Source organism: Chionomys nivalis, chromosome 11 (genome assembly GCF_950005125.1).
Source record: "Chionomys nivalis chromosome 11, mChiNiv1.1, whole genome shotgun sequence".
NCBI classification, from domain to species: domain Eukaryota; kingdom Metazoa; phylum Chordata; class Mammalia; order Rodentia; family Cricetidae; genus Chionomys; species Chionomys nivalis.
In genome coordinates, this window is record NC_080096.1 from 9,644,705 (window position 1) to 9,666,841 (window position 22,137).

The 22,137-nt window shown below is 41.2% G+C and overlaps 1 protein-coding gene across 5 annotated transcripts in view; it reads left to right on the plus strand.

The window, feature by feature from the left end:
* Positions 1–22,137, plus strand: part of Prdm2 (PR/SET domain 2) — a 106,066-nt gene that overhangs the window by 7,570 nt on the left and 76,359 nt on the right. For 4 of the 5 annotated variants that reach the window (XM_057783619.1, XM_057783620.1, XM_057783621.1 and 1 more), the window contains exon 2: positions 17,312–17,385. The exons of the other annotated variant lie outside the window; for it this stretch is intronic. In XM_057783619.1, the coding sequence (XP_057639602.1) occupies positions 17,377–17,385 (9 nt within the window). In that variant the 5' untranslated portion in view covers positions 17,312–17,376. The remainder of the gene's footprint in view (positions 1–17,311; positions 17,386–22,137) is intronic. 5 annotated transcript variants of the gene reach the window in all.

Below are 22,137 nucleotides of genomic sequence, written 5' to 3' on the forward strand. Positions count from 1 at the left end.
CTCCTCACTTTAGACATTCTTCATGAGGCTTGTCTTTTGAGGGTTAGTGAAGAATTGATTTTACTTCCTTTTCCAATAATTACAACTTTTTATACAACTAACAAAATGTCAGGAATCTTTTAATTGAGACTTCTTTATGCTGGTGCCGTTTTGCAGAATGTGCAGTCAGCAGTGGGTCACAGTCCTTTGGTTGGACCCCTTGTAACTCTGGATTTGTAGTGGCCCCCAGGCAGAGCATAGGGTTTGAGCAGAAAGCACAAGTGCTCCTGCCCCGTTCCTGCCTCTGTGCTGATCTTTACATCTGCAGTTTTTTTGACAATTAGTTGTTAAAATAAGGAAAATTTTGGTTCAAGAATGTTTTGGTGGGATAGAAAACTGACACTGATCTTCTTGTTCTTGGTCCAGTGAGGGGATATCTGCTGCTACAGCGAGAGATAAGATAACCCATAGTATAGTAGGCTTGACACCCACGGCTGAGGAAATCCCATGTCCAATGACGTCTGCCCTAGGTATATGGTGAAGGGAATAAGGGAGAATACTAATAGATGTCTTTACTCTCCATGGCAGATGATACTCTACAATGACCAACATTTATCTCTAAGCTTAGCTCTGTTAGTGGGTGCTAGGACCTTTTTCCCCTCTACAGTGCTGGGGTTTGGACCCATTATTTCATACATGCTAGGCAAGTACTCTTACACTGATCCACATCCCCAGCTTGGGAGTAATCTTTTGTGAAGAATTTCCCATTGTTTCTTTTAATCTTTATTATTTATTCTTTTTTCCTACCCAATTTTCTTTTTTGTTTTATTTTTTTTTTTGTTTTTACATCCAAACCAAAGTTCCCCCTACCTGTTTTCCTCTCGGCGCCCCTCCCCCCATCCTCTCCTCCTGTTTCTCTTCAGATACTGGTGAGCCTCCCATGGATATCAGCCAGGCATGGTATATCAAGCTACAGTGAGACTAGGAACCTCCTATTCTCTTAAGACCAAATGAAGCAATCTGGTAGGAGGGTGGGTCTTAGAAGCAGGTAGTGGAATCAGAGACAGCCCACGCTCTCACTTAGGAGTCTCCCACAAAGATCAAGCTACACAGCTGTAGCATATATGCAGAGGGCCCAGGTCAGTCCCATGCGGGCTTCCTGGTTGGTGTTGATTCAGTCTCTTTGAGCTCCTGTGAGCCAGGTTAGTCGATTCAGTGAATTTTCTTGTGTGCTCTTGATCCTGCTGGCTCCTACAATCCATTCTCCCCCTCTCACAGGATTCCTCAAGTTCCCCCTAATATTTGGCTGTGGGTCTCTACTTGTGTGTCTATCAGTTGCTGGGTAAAGCCTCTGATAACAGTTGACTGAGGCACCAGTCTATGAATATAGCAGAATATCATCAGGAATCATTTCATTGACTTTTGCCAGTTGTATTTGGTTCTCTCGTAGGTCTTTGGGGTGTTTCACCTCTGGGTCCTTGCCCTCAGGGGTAAGCTTCCTCTTAGGATAAGTACCTCCAGCTGGGCCAGTCATCAATTGGTCACTCCACATTTTCTGCACCATCTTCACCCCAGCACATCTTGTAATTGCTTTTACCTACTTTCTTTCTTTTTTATTTGTGTGTGTGCGCGCGCACACGTGTGTGTGCGTGTGCTTGTGTTCATGAGTATATGCATGTGGGCACAGAAGGAAGCGAGAGGACAACTTTGGTGTTGGTCCTCACCTTCTACCTTGTCTGAGGCAGGATTTCTTATTTGTTGCTCTGTATGCCAGGCTAGCTGGCTCATGAGCTTCCCAGGACTCAATCTGTCTCCACGCCTGTCTCTGAGCAGGGATTACAGGCAAGCATGCTAGCTATTGTGCCCAACTTTTAAATGGGTTCTAGGAATTCAAACTCAGGTCCTCATATCTGCATAACAAGTAAGTATTTTACTCATTGAGCCATTTCCTCTGCCCACTTTATATTTCGAGAGAAGGTCTCTCACAGGAGCTTGCTGATCGAGGAGGCAGGCTGGCCAGCAAGTACCCAGGACCCTCATGTGTCAGCACTGGATTATAAGTATGTGTGCTGTGGCACCTGGCTTTTTTACAAGAGTGCTAAGAATTGAACTGAGGTTCCCATACTTATTCAGCAAGCACTTGTAGAAGGAGCTGTGGGCCGGCCTGGGAGCTGCGGGCTGTGTTCCTGCCACCCAAGCTCCTGATAGCCTAGCTAGCTTATGCCCCAAAATAACAACACACAAACTGTGTTCTTTTAAACACTGCTTGGCCCATTAGCTCTAGCCCTTACTGGCTAATTCTCATATCGCGATCAACCCATCTCTAATAATCTGTGTAGCATCAGTCTTACCAGGAAAGATTCAGCATGTCTGACCTGGCGGCTTGCTTCATTGCGTCTGGCCGGGAGAGAGGAGCATGGCGTCTGTCTCTGAGAGGAGCTGTCCTGCATCTGAGCTCACCTCCTCTTCCTCCCAGCATTCTGTTCTGTTTACTCCACCCACCTATGTTCTAACCTATGAGGGCCAAGCAGTTTCTTTTTTAATTAACCAATGACCTTCCTCCATCAAGCACTTTATCAGTTGAGTCATTTATCCAGCCCCTTTTATTTTAAAGCAGCGGTTCTCAACCTTCATATAAAATGCTGCAACCCTTTAATACAGTTCCTCATGTTGTGGTGACCCCACCATAAAATTATTTTTTGTTGCTACTTCATAACTGTAATTTTGTTACTGTTATGTATTGTAAGTATTTGTGGTTTTGGGTGGTCTTAGGTCACCACGGTGAAGGGATCATTTAACCCCCAAAGGGGTCATTACCCTACCACTGTTGTAGAGTAAAAAATTCCATTTGGTTGGAAAGCCCCTGGGTGCCTGCAGTCTAAATGCAGATTTATATTACTTTCTTAGGATGTCAACTGATCTCTTACTTGACATTTTAATATGATGGTGTTTAATTGCTTAAGGCCCCCTAGAGTCGAGGGCTGTTGACCTCAGAGCTCTGTAACTTACATATTTTCAAGAGAGCTCTTAATCAGCCCCATTTTCTCATTTGTGTCTGTAGCTCTGGGAAGAGGAGGCTGGGGTTTTCAGTCTGCTGCATGGAAACAGTGTTCACCTGTGTCACCTCTCTAAACCCCATGTCCTAAGTCAGGTTTGTGTCTCAGAGTACTCTGCTGTGCACATTGAGGGATCTGGAGCCTGGGGCAGTTGCTGGTGCTCTGGGCCACGTGGTGGAAATCAGTGTACTGCAGTGTGAGAACACCTGAGGGCTCTGTTACCAGCCTGGCGCCGAGCCTCTGCACAGGCTCGCTCTGTAGGCTGAGCAAGGGATCTGCTGCTGTCTCTGTCATCTCTACCACCTCTCTCTTTGGTATTGGGTGGAAGTCCTGGGGAGGGGGAGAGACAGGTTTCAGCAGAGGCCACACCCAGTGAGTCAGCTTTTGCTCAATCTTCCTGCTTTCGTGATCTACACACAAACACACAAGTCTCCCTGTTCTTAAAGCCCTACACATTTCAGTATAGTTCCTGCTGCAGTTTATGTAGCCTGGTAATACTGCCTGCATTTTCTTCTCTGTTTTGGCAGCACTGTGCAGCTTTGCACATGCTCTGCAAACATGCCCTCAACAAGCCACTCATTTAATTTCTCTCTCCAAGGAAAAATTGGGGCTTTGTATTTTTAGGGTGAAACTTAAGTGATTTGTGAAATTATATTATTTTGGGAAAGGAAGATGGACATGTTTTTCTCTGAGCAGGTGTAGTGTGAGCAGTGCCTGCTGGTGCCACCCTCCTGGTAGGGGTCCTGACGATTCTGGTGGTGTTTGTAAATTGATAAAATCTGGTTTTGAGAAGTCAGCATGGTTTTAATTTTTCATTTTTAAGTTTCTGGGTTGTGAGAGTGTTTTGGTCAGAATAAACCACTTAGGAAATCTGCTAGGCTAAAAGCTCCGTCTCCATATTGTTTGCTGCCATGATACTTATTTTGTAGTGATTAGACTATTTTTATAATAATTTGTTATTATTAGACTTGTGAGACTCCTTTCACAAAGTGCTGTTTCCAGACCTTTCCCTTGTCCTTCCTTGTCTGTGTTTATTGCAGTTCTAGCCTAGCTCTAACAGTGTTTTAGTTCCTTGCACCTCATCTGTCTTCATTGCATTTTGGTCTAACTCTGGCACAGCATGCTGGCTCCTGTGCTGATGTCTGTTTTATTCTTTGTCTGCGAGCTTCCGGAGTCTTACAACTCAGTAATCGCTACTGATTCTTGATGTTACAATGTGGGAAAAATTAGGCCAGTGAGATGGCCTAGCAATAAGGGCGTTTGCCAGCAAGCCAGATGACTGAACTTTGGTCCCTGGAAGTTTCTGGAAGGAAAGAATCTACTGACTCCCGCAGGTTGTCCTCTGACCCCTACATGCACACAGTGGCAAGCACACACATGCAGTAAATGAATGCAATTTAAAAGTGACAGCCTTGAAGTTACAGTAGTTTTCAAATAAGAACCAAAGAGCTGAAGCGACCCAGAAATAACTACAATGAGGGATTTGTGGGTGAACACACTTTCATCATTTTTCCTTTCTTCTAGACTTTGAGTTTTTAAAGATGATTGCTTTTCCTCTAGCATTGTAAAACTCCTAAGTTTGCAGATGTGCACAAAGTTAGCATAAGCAGTGTCACGTTTGGTTTGTGCTGGTGTGTCTGTCCTTAGATAGACTCTGCTCTGTTGCAGAAGACACTGAGTGCCTACGGGTCTGTGCACACCCAGGGGCTGGAATATCACTTATCACTTCATTTTCAGGTCTCTGGAACATGTTGCCAGCTGTTCAGATTGTTTTGTTACTGTGAGAGACCAGTAATTTTTAGTTTAGTTTTTTTGCTGCTGAACCTTAATACTCAAGTCACCTTTATATATTAACAAGTTAATATTGGTAAGGATAATTTGCTCTGGAATTTGAAAGTAGTACTTTGTAAAGTATAGTTGGATGTGTCCAAGTTCATAGTCTTTGCCTAGCATGCCGGAAGTCCTGGGTTTTATCCCTAGCACTTTATAAGCTAGGCAGGGCAGCATACACTATAATCCCAATTCTCCAAAGGCAGAGGTAGGAGGATAGGTTTTATTTTTTTTAAATATGTATATTGTCTCTTGTAGCCCAGGCCAGATACTGTTTTTAAAAAAAGTTGCTGGAGAGATGGTTTGGTGATCAAGATCACTTGTTGCTTTTTCAGAGGACCCAGAAGATTTAGCTCTCAACACCCATATGGTGGCTCACAACCATTCGTAACTCCAGCTTTAAAGTATTTGACATTCTTTTCTGATCTCTGTGGACACCGGGCACCTACATGATGTATGAATATATATGTGGTCCTCATGGGGCTGGAGAGATGGCTCAGAGGTTAAGAACATTGCCTGCTCTTCCAAAGGTCCTGAGTTCAATTCCCAGCAACCACATGGTGGCTCACAACCATCTGTAATGGGGTCTGGTGCCCTCTTCTGGCCTTCAGGCATACACACAGACAGAATATTGTATACATAATAAATAAATAAATATATATATAAAAAAAAACTCCTGGTCCTTTTAAAAAAAAAAAAAAGAATATATATGTGTGTGTGTATATATATGTGTGTATATACACACATTTATTTATTCAGACAGAACACCCATATTCCTAAAGCAAAATAAATAAATCTAAGAAGGAAATAAGTGCATGCATGTGATTAGAACTTTAGAAACACAAGGTGGAGCTGAAGTGTGTGCCTTCTCAGTGGTCCCTGCCATTTGTGACTGACTGACTCACAGGCTCAGACTAAGGCATCTGTCTACTGTACTTTTTCTGCCTCTTTTCAGTATGTAGTAGTATGTAGAAAGTCAGAAGCACTGAAACTTTTAGTATTAAAAAAGAATTTGTGGGCCTGGAGAGCTGGCTCAGCAGTTCAGCCCACTTGTTCTTATGAAGGACAGGAGCTGGTTCCCAGCACCTACGTGGTAGCTCACAACCTGCTCTAACTCCACTTGCAGGAAATATCCAGTGCCTGCTTCTAACTTCTGTGGGCACCAGGCATTCATGTGGTGTACATACATACAAACTAAGTCTTAAAAAAGTTACAAAAAAGCATTTGCTGGATTTTTTTTTTTTTTGGTTTGTTTGTTTTTGTTTTTTTGAGACAGGGTTTCTCTGTGTAACACACTCTGACTGTTCTGAAACTTGCTCTGTAGACCATGCTGGCCTTGAACTCACAGAGATCCACCTGCTTCTACCTCCCAAGTGCTGGGATTTAAAGTGTGTGCCACCACCACTCTGTGCTGGAATGGTTTTGAAGATATGTGTGAGAAGATTCTTCCCTGCCTCTGCACTGACAGGATCCATTGTGGATCTCTTGTGGATAAACTTTGCCTTTGAGATGCTGTACATTAGCTAAGCGGGAATGTGGAAGTGGTGCTTTCCCAGTCAGTGCTAAGGTCAAAGTACTGCCAGGGCTTTGGGGTTTTTGAGCAGTGCTGGTGGATCCTTAAGAAAGTTACTTCAGAGTAGTGTTTGGACTTTGTCATTGCTACAGATAGCACATGTGCTCCTATTCCACTAGTCATGTGATTCTTATAGACCCTTGTTCTCAGCTCCTGTTGTAATATGGGCGGCAGGGCTGCGTCCCAGGCACCTGGCCGCCTGCACGGCTAGCTTATGCCCCGAAATAATTACACGGAAACTGTATTCTTTTAATCACTGCCTGGCCCATTGGTTCCAGCCTCTTATTGGCTAGCTCTTACATATTGATCTAACCCATTTCTAATATTCTGTGTAGCACCATGAGCTGGCTTACCAGGAAAGATCTTAACCTGCGTCTGTCTGGAGTGGGAGAATCATGGCGACTCCCTAACTCGGCTTCTTTCTCCCAGCATTCTGTTCTGTTTACTCCACCCACCTAAGGGTTGGCCTATCAAATGGGCCTAGGCAGTTTCTTTATTAATTAACCAATGAAAGCAACAGATTAATACAAGACCCACCTCCATCATTTCCCCTTTTTCTGTTTAAACAAAAAAGAAAGGCTTTCACTTTAACATAGTAAGATTACATATAGCAAAACAGTTATCAAGCAGAATTACAGTTACAATATTTATATCTATTTTATCTTTTATCATAACTAAGGAAAACTATAACTGTAACTAACCATTCTTCAACTCCATCAAAGACTCCAGAAGGATATATTTTCCTAAACAAACAAGAAATCCAAAACTCTAGAAATGACAGAGACATCTCACTGCCTGTACAGTCACCCAAAGTTCCTCTGTACCATTGGGGCATCCATCTTCAGCCTACAGGCCCATAGTTTTCAGCAGACATTTCCATGAAGCAGGAAAATTCTAAAGGCAGTTCAGTCACTTTCTGCTGTGTCCTGCAGAATGTCTCGTAGACTCTTTCATGAATCAGGAACCCCGAAAGACCATCTCACCTTTAGGCAAGTTCAGCAGTTCTTTTTCTGCGGGTTCTTTGTGTCCAGTTTATGCAACAGTCCAGGCATGAGCAGTTTCATGCCCAAATGGCTATCAAACTCCATAAGGAGCCTCTTCGATGCCCATCATCCTCTTGAAGTAGATTGGTGCTGCCAGGAGCAGACATGTCTCATTGTCATGAAAAGCCCTAAGTTATTAAAACATTAAATGCCATATTCTGCAGTCTTTGAAAGATATGAAGAATGCCTATCTAGCTGAAATATATCTATGCACATCTAGAAAATCTAACTAACATGACTAAAAGCTTGACAATTATCGATGATTATCCATTAACAACCTATATACATTACATTTTTAAATGAACTATACAATCACAATACCTTAATCAAGATTATAAATACACATACTTATAACAAAATTGACCTTAAAATCATACCAGTGCAAATTATTCATATCTATATCATATCCCCCTTTAAATGTAAAAGAACATTTATAAACAATATTTGGGAATATGGGTGCAGTTTTTTTCTCTCCAAACTGCTTCCTGCTGAATGGGGGCGCTGTATTCAGATCTTTCGTGGTGTAACCTGTGTGTCAGGGTCATCTCAGTCGGCAGTTGAGTGAAGTAATTTTCTGAAGGTGTTCACAGCAACCTTTCAGGAGGGTGTAGTCTATCATACCATATTGGTATAGACACAATCCACAGAGTCTCATCCTCTGTGAAAACAAAAGAAGACCCTCTCCAAAGCATCATATCCTTAGACCCATATTCTGAAATCATAATACCCTTGTATCCATTCTGGTTTAGCTTGGCAGCCCATATAATGAAATGTCTCTCTGTAGTTAGCTCCTTTACAGTCAAAAATTTTAAAGAAAACACAATAATAAAAAGAATCCAGACTCTCTGTGAATTTTCCATTTTTACGTGGCTTATTTTTCTTAATTTCTTTTAATCTATAACTATCTGTACTGTCTCTTTAAAGACTTTACCCTTTTTTTAAAGAGTAAATATATATATATATATATATTCTTTATATATATATTTTTTTCTCTCTCTCAAGCCTACGTACATTCATCCAACAGTGTCTGAATCAGTTCTATTGTGAATCTGTAATTTTTTTACTATCCAGGAGCATTTCTTAAAATGTTAAGCACTTCTTAAAAACTTAAGTTGCACCGTGTACAGATAATATGGTACCGCCTGTGTCCTGCCCAGTCGAAACCTTAACTGCGCTGTTATTATGGTAATTATGGTAGTTCCTGCCTGAGACCAGCACAGTTCCGCATGGAGGAGCTGAGCCCTCCTGCCTCAGAGCCATTTGGTGCCCCTGAGCCACACACAGTTCCAGGCACACAGCAGTCCACATTGCCATCAAGCAAGCCATAGCACTTTACTCCAAAAGATCTATTCAAAGACTCTGTCTCCTGCAGGAGCCAGACAGAGATCGCAGTGGCGGCACAGCCCAGAAAGCAGGCAATTTTAAAACAGCCAGTTTTTTCCTGTTGCTGAGTAAGGACAATTTCTTTGCCGCACGCAACCCACAAACAGCAAAAAGCTGTCTTAAATTCTCTCTGTGTGTCCTTTTTAAGCCCTCTCAGGTTTTACGTGGAGTTCATTAGCACGTTGGGTGCCACTCTGTTGTAATATTGGGCGGCAGGGCTGCGTCCCCGGCAGGTTTTAAGTTGTGAGAATGATTGTTGCACCCCTGGCATTGATGGGCCAGGGTTTTGCTAAATGCCTATAATGAAAGACAGGCTCAGGCCAGGGGCTGTTCAGTGCAGTACACAGTGATACTTGTAGAGAGACTGCCCAAGTCTCCCTTTTGGTGTTGTTAGAGATAGGGTCTAGCTAGGTTGTTCAAGCTTGTCTTTACCTTCTAGACTCAAGAGTGATCCTCCTACCTGGTTTCCTGTGTAGCTAGGGTGACAGGCACACACTACTGTACATGCCTTTACTTTAGCATATTTTAGAGAGAATTTAACCTAGAAAAACAGGAAGGCTGGGGAGATGGCATCAGTGGATAAAACACTCTCTGCAAACGTGTAAGGACTGGAGTTTGGATTCCCAGCACCCATATACAAATAGTGGCTTCCCTGTCTATAATCTCAGCATTCAGGAGGTGGAGTGGGATCCCAGTGCAACCAGCTATGTAGACTAGCTGAGTCAGCAAGTTCTGGGCCCAGTGAGAGATCCTGACTGAGTAAATAAAGTGGAGAGCCATTGAGGAGATACCTGATGTCAACCCATTAGCCTCCGCATAAACGTGCACACAAGTTTACAGACACTTGCACACTGCTGTGCCCCTCACATGCGAACATGTGTGTACACCCCTGACACACACACACTACATACATACATATACGAAAAAAATCAGCTGGGTAGTCTGTTGGGCTTGTAATAGCCTTGATACTGCACAATGTTGTTTTAAAAAGGTATGCTTATTTATGTTATTTGTGTATATTTATGTGTGGGTGCATGCATGCCTCTGTGTATGTGTGTGTGTAGGTCAAGACAATTGGAGGGATTGGGTCTTTCTGTTCACATGTATTCTAGGAATTGAACTGAGGATATCAGGTCAGGCTTGGCAGTAAGTGTTTTTACCTACAGATCCATCTCCCTGGGTTTTGAAGTTTTAGGTATGTAATTTATCATGTTGGGAATCAGGAGGGAAAAAGAAAAAAAAAGGATGTGTTTTTTAGCGGTTAGGATTAGAAGTGACAGAGAAGGGAGTCCCTTGAACATAAGTATGTAGTGAACTTTTAATAGAAGGTGTTAAGATCCTTATATTTTCCAACAAGAAAAGATCAATGGGTGTAGGTGGATACTGCTCTTTTGTTTCATGGCCACTCAGACCTGAATAATCTCACAGAAACTCTGTTAATTATAACACTGTTTGGCCTATTAGCTTAGGCTTCTTTTTTTTTTTTTTTTGTGGTTTTTCGAGACAGGGTTTCTCTGTAGCTACGGAGCCTGTCCTGGAACTAGCTCTTGTAGACCAGGCTGGCCTTGAACTCACAAAGATCCGCCTGTCTCTGCCTCCCGAGTGCTGGGATTAAAGGCGTGCGCCACCACCGCCCGGCTCTAGCTTAGGCTTCTTATTAACTAACTCTTACATCTTAAATTAACCCATTTCTATTATTTTATGTTTTACCATGAGGCTTGTGGTTTGTTACTTCTTGTTTCTTCGGTGGCTATGTGACATCTCCTTGACTCCATGTACTCTTTCTATATGTCTCTATTCAGATTTCCTGCCCGGCTTTACTCTGCTAAGCCATTGACCAAAACCAGCTTTATTCATCAACCAATAAAACAACCACATATACAGAAGGACATCCCACATCATCTCCCCTTTCCTGTCTGATTAAAAAGGTTTTAACTTTAACGTTGTAAAATTACATATACAAAACAGTTATCAAGCAAGAATTATAGCTACAATATTTAGTTCAGTTACATTTGGCAAATTAAGGGAAATACTTTATCCTATCTTTGTGAGTCAAAAGTTTTATGTCTAATTTATCTTTTGTCATAACAAAGAAAACTATAACTATATGTCTTCAACTCTTCAATGACCCCAGAAGGATATAATATTACCTAAGTAAACAGGAAGTGTTTACTTTTCAAACACTTTCAAAACTCTAGAATTGACAAGAGACATCTTGCTGCCTGGACAGCCACCCTAAGTTCTTCTGTCACATTGGAGCATCCATCTTTAGCCTATTGGTCCATAGTATCCAGCAGACTTTTCCATGAAGCAGAAAATTTGGTTTGTCTTGGCAGTTAGTTTGTCACTTTCTTCTGTATCCTGCAGAATGTCTGGCATTTTTTTCTGTGAAGCAGTAACACTGAAGGACCATCCCCTCTTTTGGAAAGTTCAGCAGTCATTTTTTTGTGGGTCCTGCATGTCCAGTTTATACAGCATACCATTAAACAGTCCAGGCAAGAGCAGTTTCTTACCCAAATGGCTAACAAACTCCATAAGGACCCTTTTCGATGCCCATCTTCCTCTTGAAGTAATTGGTGCTGCCAAAAGCAGACATGTCTCACTGTCCAGAAAAGTCTAAGTTCTTAAAACATTTTAAATGCCAATTCTGTAGGTCTTTGAAGTATTGAAGATTATTTATCTAACTGAAATATATCTCTGCATATCTGGAAAACCTAACATGACTAAGAGTTTATTATAAATTACTATCTACTAAGCTGTATTTTTAAATTATATATTGCATTTTTAAATCAGCTGTACAAATATAATGCCTTAAAGAAGAGTAGAAATATGCATATAACTAAATTGACCTTAAATTTGTATCAATACACCAAAGTCCATACCAATGTAAAGTACTTATCTCTATATAATATTCCCCTTTAAATGAAAACAAATAAAACATTTATAAACAATCATTTTGGAAATTTGGGCGTAATTTTCTCTAAACTGCTTCCTGCCTTTTGTTGAGCAAAGTATTTTTAGGATTTACAGAGAACTTTCAGAGGGTCTTGTTCCATCAAACCACATTAGCCTGGAAGGAAACTACAGGTTCTCATCTTTTGTGGAAACAAAAGCAGAACCTCTTTTCCAAAGCAGCATACCCTTAGACTCAAATTTTGTAGTCAAGATACCTTTATGTTGGTTTAACTTAGCAGCCCCCAGAATCAAGTGTGTCTCTGTAGTCAAAAAAATTCAAAGAAAACACAATAATATACATATTCCAGACTTTTTATATTTTCCATCTTTACATGGCTTATTTTTCTTTACTCCTTTCTATACTTTTTCTTCTCTCTCCCAAGTCTATGTACTTTTTAAAAAACATACTGTGACCCATTCAGAGGTTTATTTTTGTCTGAATCTGTCTTTATTGCACATCTTTTCTGACAAGGAGCTTTTTAAAATGATAAGAAGTGTGGTCACAGTGGTCCTGGATGCTGACTCTGCCTCCCTCAGCCTTTCAATATGGTAGAGGTACCTACCATACATCAGCTCTGGGACCACGGGGTAGGAGCCACGCTCATCACCTCAACTTTGGAAAGGAACATGCAGTACATAAACCCCTTTTGTCTGAGTAAAAGCTAAATCTATCATGCAGTGTGCTGCATGGACTGGACGTGTCTTCGTGTATGGTAGAGGGAATCCACCATGCATTTATGCCTGTGTACACCTAGCAGACCCAATTCAGCTGCTTGCCCAGGCAGGGGTGCTTAGCAGCAGGCATGTTCTCAGCTACTTTCCTCCTAACCCTGAGTGGGCACACAAGCACCGGGACCTGAAGTGTGTTGCTGGCCATGCATATTAGCCCCAAATGTATGGACTCCATTTGTAGATGGAGGCTGCTCTTTTTTTCTTGGCCTCCTGGACCCAAATAAACACATTGAAGCTATATTAATCACAACACTGTTCGGCCAACGACTCAAGCATATTTCTCTTACACCTTGAATTAACCCATTTCTGTTAATCTGTGGATTGCCACGAGGCTGTGACTTACCAGAAAGGTTCTGGGTCTTTCTCCTTCGGCAGCTACATGGCATCTCCTTGTCTCTACCTGCTTTCTCTCTATATCTCTGTTCAGATTTCTTGCCTGGCTTTGCTCTGCTAAGCCATTGGCTGAAACAGTTTTATTCATTAACCAATGATAATAAGACATATCCACAGCATACAGAGGGGAATCCCACATCAGGTGGGCTTTTGTTTGGGCAAGGAGGAAGCAGGTATTGTGGGAAGTCTTAGAATATGCTTCATCATGTAACAATTCGAGTTACATAGTAGGTTTTTTTTTCCCATTAGAAAAAGTTGCCACTTATTAAGCTAACACATCAAAGAATGAAATGTTTTAAGTGCTGCACTGTCTTATCTGGTCGCGTGTCAGATTCTGTTTGGATTGTGCCTGTGAGCTAGCAGCAAAGACTGAGGAAAAGGAAAGAAGAAAAATGTGAAATAGATAGGGAAACCAGCTGCAAAACAGATGGGAAGGGGACCCCAGGAAGCAGTACCCTCCTACCCCCAGTTTTGGGAGGATAGGGACCTAGGTTTCAGCCCGACTTACTCTTTCTTTCATAGTTAATCTCTTACTACTCTGGCAGCTGAAGTTAGAGGCTCTAGTTTGCAATTGTACCCAGGATCCAGCCTCTTCTTTTTCCTTATCCACCACGCCAAACCAGCATTGTCCTTTGCCTGACATTGCCACTGTAGGCTGTTCACCTTGGTGCCCAAGCACTCAGATCTACCAACTGCAGACTTTCAGCTCACTCTAGCTTCCTTGGTACCCATTCTCTTCCTTCTTTTACCTTCTCGGTCACAGCTCTTCTTCCTCTCCCTAGACCAGCTTGTTGGATTGGCAGGTGTAGAGACAGGAGACTGCGATCCATCTTCTTGACAAACCTCTCCTTGCTTTTTTGTATAGCACTTTCTTCATATTGCAGGTATTTTCTGTATTTGCTCATTGTGGGCCTCTCCCTTAGAGGTTAGGGACGTTCCCTGTTTATGGCCCATGAGCAGTGCCTGACACATTGTCGGTGCTCAAGGTGGGAGGAGTGACAGGCTAGTGAAGACATACTTATTCTCGTATGAAATGAAGTGCTGCCTAATTTCTGGAACGTAAAATAAATCCCACCAAAGTCTTTCATTGTCATTTTTTCTCTTTACAAAGTACAGTGTTCAGAATTGGCAAATCTTTATGACAAGAAGTGGTTTAGCTGTTGCTGAGTGCTGCATGCTGAGGAGAAAGAATTAGGGGTGGATGTTGTCATTGCTAAGGTTTCCTTTTGTGCTGACAAATATGTCCCATGAGTGATTGTGGTGATGGTTGTACAACTCTGTCAGCATGGCAAACACACACACACACACACACACACACACACACACACACACACACACTTCCCTCCCCCTTCTCTCTCTTTGAAGATTTATTTCTTTTTATGTGGTTGAATGTTTTGTCTGCATTTATGTTTGTGTACATACATTCATGTATGTGCATGCCTGATGCCTGCAGAGGTCAGAAGGGGGTATTGGATTTCTTGAGTTACAGAAGGTTGTGAGCCGCTATTAGGTATTTGGAGTGGAAATTGGATCCTTTGCAAAAGCAACAAGTACTTTTAACTACTGAGGCATCATCTCTTCAGTCTGGTAAATACTCTTGATCTGTGCGTTGTAATTGAGTTAGTTACATGATACATGAATAGCCCAATAAAACTGTTAAATTGCAACACAAACCCAAACAAAATCGAATAGTAGCAAGCACCATACCATTAAGTAGTAGGAGAAACCAGATTTGCATAGCACGACCGAGTTTTCTCAGTCAGCCCAAAGCTAGGTCTTGTTAGCTGAAGATGCCAGTGCTTCCCTCCAAACAGATTAAGTATCAGAGTAAGTATGTGAAGGCAGCAGGGGCCGCTGTCCCTGGAAGAAGCTCCGTATGTAATTGTTACAGTGATGCTGTTGAGTCTTCAGAGAAGGAAAAACCAAACTGAGGGAAGTGGCACGGAAGTCCAGTCCTTCCACACGTCTCCCTTGGCCATATTCATAAACTCACATATAAAAGCTTGAAGAAGATAAGAGAAACCGGAGCATAAGATGGCACACAGGCCTAGAGGAGCTGATAGTTGCCAATAAACCTTCTACTGGGGCCAGGTATGCATGTCTAAGAGACAATTAGTAACTCTTCATACCCCAGAGCCACTATTCAGAATAGCAGATTAAGTCTCAGGCAATAGGGTTAGTTCTGTTTACTGTATTGTATGTCTCCTGGGAGAGGTCATATTGAATATCTATGAGAAACATGCTAAGTGTTAAACTTGAACGCAGTGATTCTCAACCTGTGGGTCAAGACCCTTTTGGGAGTTGACCCACCCTTTCATGAGGGTTGCCTAAGACCTTAAAAAACACATTGCGATTCATAATACTAGCAAAATTAGCATTATGAAGTCACAACAAAATAACTTTATGGTTGGGGTTACCCCAAGGCGAGGAACTATATTAAAGGGTCACAACATTAGAAGGTTGAGAACCACTTCTTTGAAGGAACTGACAGCATGGGTTGCCCTTCATTTACCTTGACATTTTCTCTATATAATATACTGAGAGTTTATATTGGCTTGGCCACTGACCTGTATAACAAGATGCAATGCATTCCTGGGGTACAATACACATAAAATTAATTGATGAGCAGGGCCAGATTTAAATATAATACCTCGTTGTTAAATGTCATCAGGTGAGTATGGTTCAAGGAAAGGACAGAAAGTCAGCTCATCCTAGAGAACCTGCCAATAATGGAGCCCATTAAAACACCATTGCTTCTGATGGGACAGGCATTTATCTGTCCAGTCTGGTGTGTGCTTTGCATCACATACCCTTGTATTATTGCCAGTCAGATCAGACAATTACCATATATATACTGTGGATCAAGGAAGTACATGAGAAAATAAGAGAACTACACGTCATGGTGCGTGTATATGTATGTGCTTTACTGGGGACATTAACAATGCTGCAGTGGAAGGGCTGCCGAAAGTGCCAGGATTTGTGTACGTGAATGGCACTAACTGACTTGGGACATACATTGTATCTATATCTATATACTTTTAATTTATTTTAAAATCTCTAACAAATTAATTTTTGGGGGGGATACTATCTAATGTAATGTAGCTCAGGGTAGCCTTGAACTCCTGATTTTCCTGCCTCTAGTTTTCAAGTTCTGGGATTACAGTCATGAGCCACCAGGCCTACATGAACATACATTATATAGAAAGAACCATCTACATAGACTTTTAAAAAGATAGTGTAATATAGTTTTAAAGTAGTGTTAATGTAGCTCAGGCTGACCTTAAACTCCCAAGTCCTCCTGTCTCCACTTTTTCAAGTGCTGGAATTACAGCGTGACACCACACTTGGCTAGTAGATTATTATTTAGAAGTGAATGCAGTCACACACCACTTAAGGGTATGATCTGACATTGTATTATTGGGTAGTTTTATTTTTGAATGTCATAAATGTACTGGTACGACATTGCTGAGACCAGTGCTCACCACGAGGCAGCAGTTGTTGACTGCACTAGTGTCAGAGGTGTGTGACTGTGTGCCATCTGTATTTACAGGAGAGCTTGTGCTGTCATGTCTCTCTATGCCGTGACTGTGTCAAACACAACACTGTAGCGAGGCATAATTGTAGTTCTTTCCAGACCTCTTTTAAAAGCTTTGCATGATACTGCCTGCTTTTTATTCTTCCCTTTGAAGAGAATTTCATGTGACCCTTTTTAGTCAGTCCACCTTTCTGCTTCAGGAGCTTGAAAAACAGAGTAATGGAGTCTAATTGTGTTTGCATGCAGCAAATACTGAAGCAAAAGAAGGATGTCTGAGTTGCAGGCCACTTACTCCTCTAGGCTTTGTGCTTCTGACTATTAACAAAGCCAATTTATTTCTCCTTGGGAGTGATGCAATTCTTAACCAAAAATATGATGTCATTCTGATGGTTCTGCTTTGTTTGTAGAGTACAGTGAAGCCCTAGTAAGGTTTAGTGAGAAATGTATTTATTTATTTTATTTTATTTTTTTAAAGATTTATTTATTTATTATATATACAATATTCTGCCTGCATGTATCCCTGTGGGACAGAAGAGGGCACCAGATCTCATTACAGATGGTTATGAGCCACCATGTGGTCGCTGGGAATTGAACTCAGGACCTCTGGAAGAACAGTCAGTGCTCTTAACCTCTGAGCCATTTCATCAGTGCCAGAAATGTATTTATTATGATAATGAACCCGAGAAGTTAGTTGTCAGTGTGGACTGAGGTTGCCTGGCAGGGGTTGCTTTATGACTAGCTCTTGGAGCACACTCTATAGTTCATATGTGGTTTTAAATCACTGTAAACTTGTAGGCAGGTGCATATTACAATTGTCTGTTTTTCTTTTTAGGGCTCATGTAATCAAAGAAGTTTCTTTGTTGTGTGTGTCTTTACAGAACACAACAGGAACTGAAAATGTATCAGGTGAGTTTAACAATAAAAATTTATACAAATTCATGACCTAGATGTTAGTCCAGCTATTGATTTTAAAACATAGAAACACACACACACCCTCATTCCTTCCCCTTGGATGTTTGTGTTTGTTTCTAACACCATTATTCGTCCACTGCTTGTGAGTTTGTGTGTGGCATGTGTTGTGCATTGCTTGGTGTGGGTTGGTGTTTCTTTGGTTCCTGAGGGAGACTAACTCTTAGGAACTTTAGCTCGGACTTTCGTTTTTAACCTCTCTTCTGCCACATTCACTGTGAAGGTTCAGTGTGTCTTTGTTTGCTTAATATATATATATTAAGCTTTTTATTTTCTGAACTTTTTATTTTGTAGTTTTCCAAGATTAAAAATCATTTTTAGAGACTACAACTGATCAAACAGAAACTTTCAAGTATTTGTCCTTGAAAGTCCTTTGTATATAATACAGAAGACAGATACTGAAATGTAAGATGCTTTTCTCTTGCAGGAGGGTCTGTGATTGCTGGGAGGTTAAACTATTCTGCTCTGGATATTTCTGTAACCTCAAGGGTGTTCTGATAGGTAGTGCTAGCTTTGTGATTTTAAAGCATTTTAGAGCAATAGTCTGATTTTTTTTTTTGCCTCATTCTCACAATTGCAGACATTTATGGATGCCAGAAATATTCTCCCGAATTTTTTTGTAAGCATTTCTTTAATCCCAGCACTTGGGAGATAGAGGCAGGTGGATCTGTATGAGTTAGAAGCGAGGCTGGACTACAGAGCAAGTTTAGGACAGAAGAATTATAAAATAGAGAGACCTCCATCTCAAAAAGAAAGAGAGAAATAAATAAATAATTTATGGTTGTCAGAAACATTCTCTTAACATTTTTCATAAGCAGCTTTTAAAGAGATGAAAAGCAAAGATGTAAAGTGTGTAAATATTTTTTACTTCACAGCTTAAAACTCTCAAGACTTGAAACCAGTTTGTGTCTTATCAATTGAAGCTTTAGACACCTGTTTGCCATTTCCAGGTGCTTCTAATTAGAAACCACAAGTGTCATTTTGTAGGTGATGAGGTTTAATACATTCTGTCCTGTGTTGCATTGAGAGAGGTGAAATTGTTGGAGTGGATCATTTTGATTTCTTTTCATTGCTTTCATTATCAGAAATAAGTTTATTTGAATACAGAGGGCTATACCTCATAAACACGAGTCTGGTGAGCACATGGGCACATGGTCTCTATTACAGTAATAGTTGAAGATTTACTGACATGCTTTTGAAGGCAGATTATATTTGAAATGGTGAGGGGGTAGGGAATATATACCTCATGCATCAGAGATATTTATGTATGCATTTCATTTATTTTTTATTTTAAGATTGATTCTTAATGTGAACCTGGTCACTCAAAGGCAGTAGCTTTTCTGCGGTCTGGGGCTTGTTAGAGGAGTCACTCCTGGGCTAGAGTGCTGGTGACTTTCCAAGGTGGACTTTGTTCTTGCTGTGTTCTGTGTTCATTTATCTGAGAGCTGACGGTTACGCTTAGGCTGAATCGTGCATTGATTTTCATTCCCTACCGAGTTAGTAAGGTATCAAGTGTACTTGGGCCTTATTATTATTATTTTCTGGTACTTTGCATTTTGTTTTAATGTCCCAATTGTGTCAAACAAAGAGTGTGCATACTATTCCAGAAGAGTTGTAGCAATAACCATTTTGGTTTTTGGCTCTTTAACAATCTCATTTTATATTTGACAAGTTTTAATAATAGATCTATCAGGGCTTCCTTTGATGCCAAGTGCCAGGTATCAGGAGGAAAGGATTCATGTGTGTTCTAATGGCCAGCAGATTTCAGATTTGTGTATAATTTAAATGGACTGGCAGTGAGAAAGGTTTTATTTGGATTATATAATTCAAATAATTCTACTTTTCCTGGCTAAAACTTTTAGCATTCTAAAGAAATTAATTTTATTATGCTAAAATATTATGTTCATTAGTATTTTCCACTATTGTTAGTATAATAAAGATTACAATTATTCAGATAGTTTATGGCTTTTGTTTTTGCATTTATCACTATCATTGTCAACCAGATTGTACTAAATTTTCCCAAATAACTGTACAATAACATTCAGGAAGAGAAAAGTTTGAACTCGAACAAGACTGATTTATAACTAAAATCTAAAGTTATTTTATGATTGGTTGGAATTTTCCCTCTAGGAAATGACTGGCGCCTCTCTGTTGTGTTTCAGCAGTCAAAGCTTCTCATAATGGCTGCGATCCCAGAGACATTAGCACAGACTCATTTTTCTCCCATGAACGAGTTATTTGAGACACAGGGATGATCTGACTAGGGTCACGTTGTTTATGAGAATCCTTTAGGAGGAGCAACAGAGTCCAAAGCCTTCCCATATTGTACACATCCCCGTCACACTGTTGTGTTGGTGTGTCCCAAGTCCCTCCTAGAGAGGTAGTTTGCTAGGCTCTCCCTCTGAAGCCATTTATGGGGCTCCACATGCCCCAGAACATGAGTTCTTTATGTTTCTTCCTTGTCCCTGTTTCTTGTTTAGTATTTACTCTCTTGCCATCTCTTTCATCTTGAGAGGGAGCACAGCTTGCTGTGCAGGTGAGTCCTTGTTCCTCCTCACAGTTGTGCCTGGCTGGCAGTCAGGGTCACGTTTGCCCTCATTTTTTATTTTCTCCGTTTTTTGGATCCCCACTGACATTCTACACAACCCTCCACAGTTGCTCCCGGGCTTTCAGTATGGTAACACCCTGCTAAACTCACTGTAAAGCCTAAGAAATTACAACTTTGTCTTTTGTATTTCAAACTGTTGTAAACTGGAGATCATCTCTGTGATGTTCTCCTGGTTCCTAGGTTGTTTACTGGCACAATGTAAATAGGCTCAAAGGAGCCTAAGTTAGATATGCTGTAGAGTTTAATTCCACTTTGTGCCTGTTGAATTCTTAGCACACTTTCCAAGTACTCTGTTAAGAATGTTTATGCCGGACATGGTGGCACATGCCTTTAATCCCAGCTCTCGAGAGGCAGAGGCAGGTAGGTGAATCTTTGTGAGTTTGTGGCCAGCCTGGTCACAAAGAGAGTTCCAGGACAGCCAGGGCTGATACAAAGAGAAACCCTGTCTCAAAAAACAAAACAGAATAAACAAATAAGCAAAAACCCCAAACAAAAGCAAACAAAACGCACGCAGATTCCCCTGTTAATACAGTATTTGTGAAACACCCCACGCAGGCATTAGAATTCCCATTTTATTTCTAAAGACATTGATGGCCAGAGAGATGGCCATTCCAGGGAGAAAAGGAGCTTCCAGTCAGCATCCCTTCAGATGTAAAGCCTGCTACTATAGCAGCCAGAATACCTTTGGCTGTGCAGAGGTAGCAAACAGCTCCCCAGCTCAGTGGCTTAGCACAGCACCTACTTACTTGTCTTTTCTACAAACCCTGTGGGTTAGTGTGGTGCTATGCGCTATAGTTACACAAGAACAAGGGACCGTGGAGGCTTACTAATTTACTGAGTTACAAGCCCCCCCCCCGAGTTTTTGCATAGCTCAAATTATTATTAATATTTGCAATATAGTGACTCTATTGGCAATATAATTATTATAGTCACAGCGTCTCCCTGTTCTAAGCAGTGACCTACGTATGCTACTGCTGTTAACCAGGACAATTTAGCTCCCTGCGCTAGTTTTAAAAACCAGTAAAACAACAAAGAAGCTGTGCCCACTCGGCATCACACATTCACCTCTGGGCACAGTTCTAAGCCATCTGCAGTTCCCTTATCTTCTTGGCTGTCCTGGGTGTTTGCTTGTTCCCATGCACAGAATACTTCCCAGCATGCTGTGGGTACCACAGTGAACCAAGTAGATGAGGTTCTGCAGTTTATATGCAGAAAGGCAGGCAAGGCAGTTTCCAGCAGATAGTGAAAGAAGTGTGACAATCACAGCAGCAAGTGCCGGGGAGGAAGCATGGCAGGCAGAATTGGGGAAGCTCTCTGGGTTACAAAGAAGGCTGTTCTTGACTGCTGACTGGGCCAGCTCTCCCAACCCCTGGTCACTGTGTTCTTGCAAGGAGGTGTTAATAAGCATACTTGGATTTCCTCTTTTAGGTTTTCTTTACTATACACATGGTATTTATTCCATTTGTTCAGTTTTTAAAGTCTGATACTATTTTGTGCTTTAAAATATTTTCCTATCATTTTCATCCTTTTTAAAAGGTTTGTCCTCTGTATCACTGTTTTCTGCAGTGTTAGTTGAGCCCTTTGATGTTTGCCGTAGGTCTCCATTGCAGTTGTGTGCTGTTACTGCTCTCCTGTTTTCCCAGTATCTCATTAATGTTTTACCTCAAGTGTTTATCTCTGAGCTTAAATTTTAAATTGTTTGTTATTAAATGAGACTCCTGGGCTATTTTTTTCCTCTAGATTTTCTCCCCTGGTGTGACTTGTGTATAGCATAGTGTATCCATTTGACACGCATCTGCACTCATGGAGTTATGGCCATTTCCTGGCTCCAGGACATTCTGTTTCTCCAGGCTTCTCTTGCCGATTAGTCCTTTACCCTAGCAGCTCCTGATCAGCTCGGTGTCTCCATGGAGTGGTTAGTCCTGTTCTCGAGTGTCACAGACATGTAGTCAAACAGAATGTGTTCTGTGTTTATGTTCTGATGTTTTTGCAATCTGTCCAGGTGGTTGCCTGCATTGCAGCTTCATTTCCTTTGCAGTTTTTTGAGACCATCTGAGTATTTAGGCAAGTCTGCGCATAGG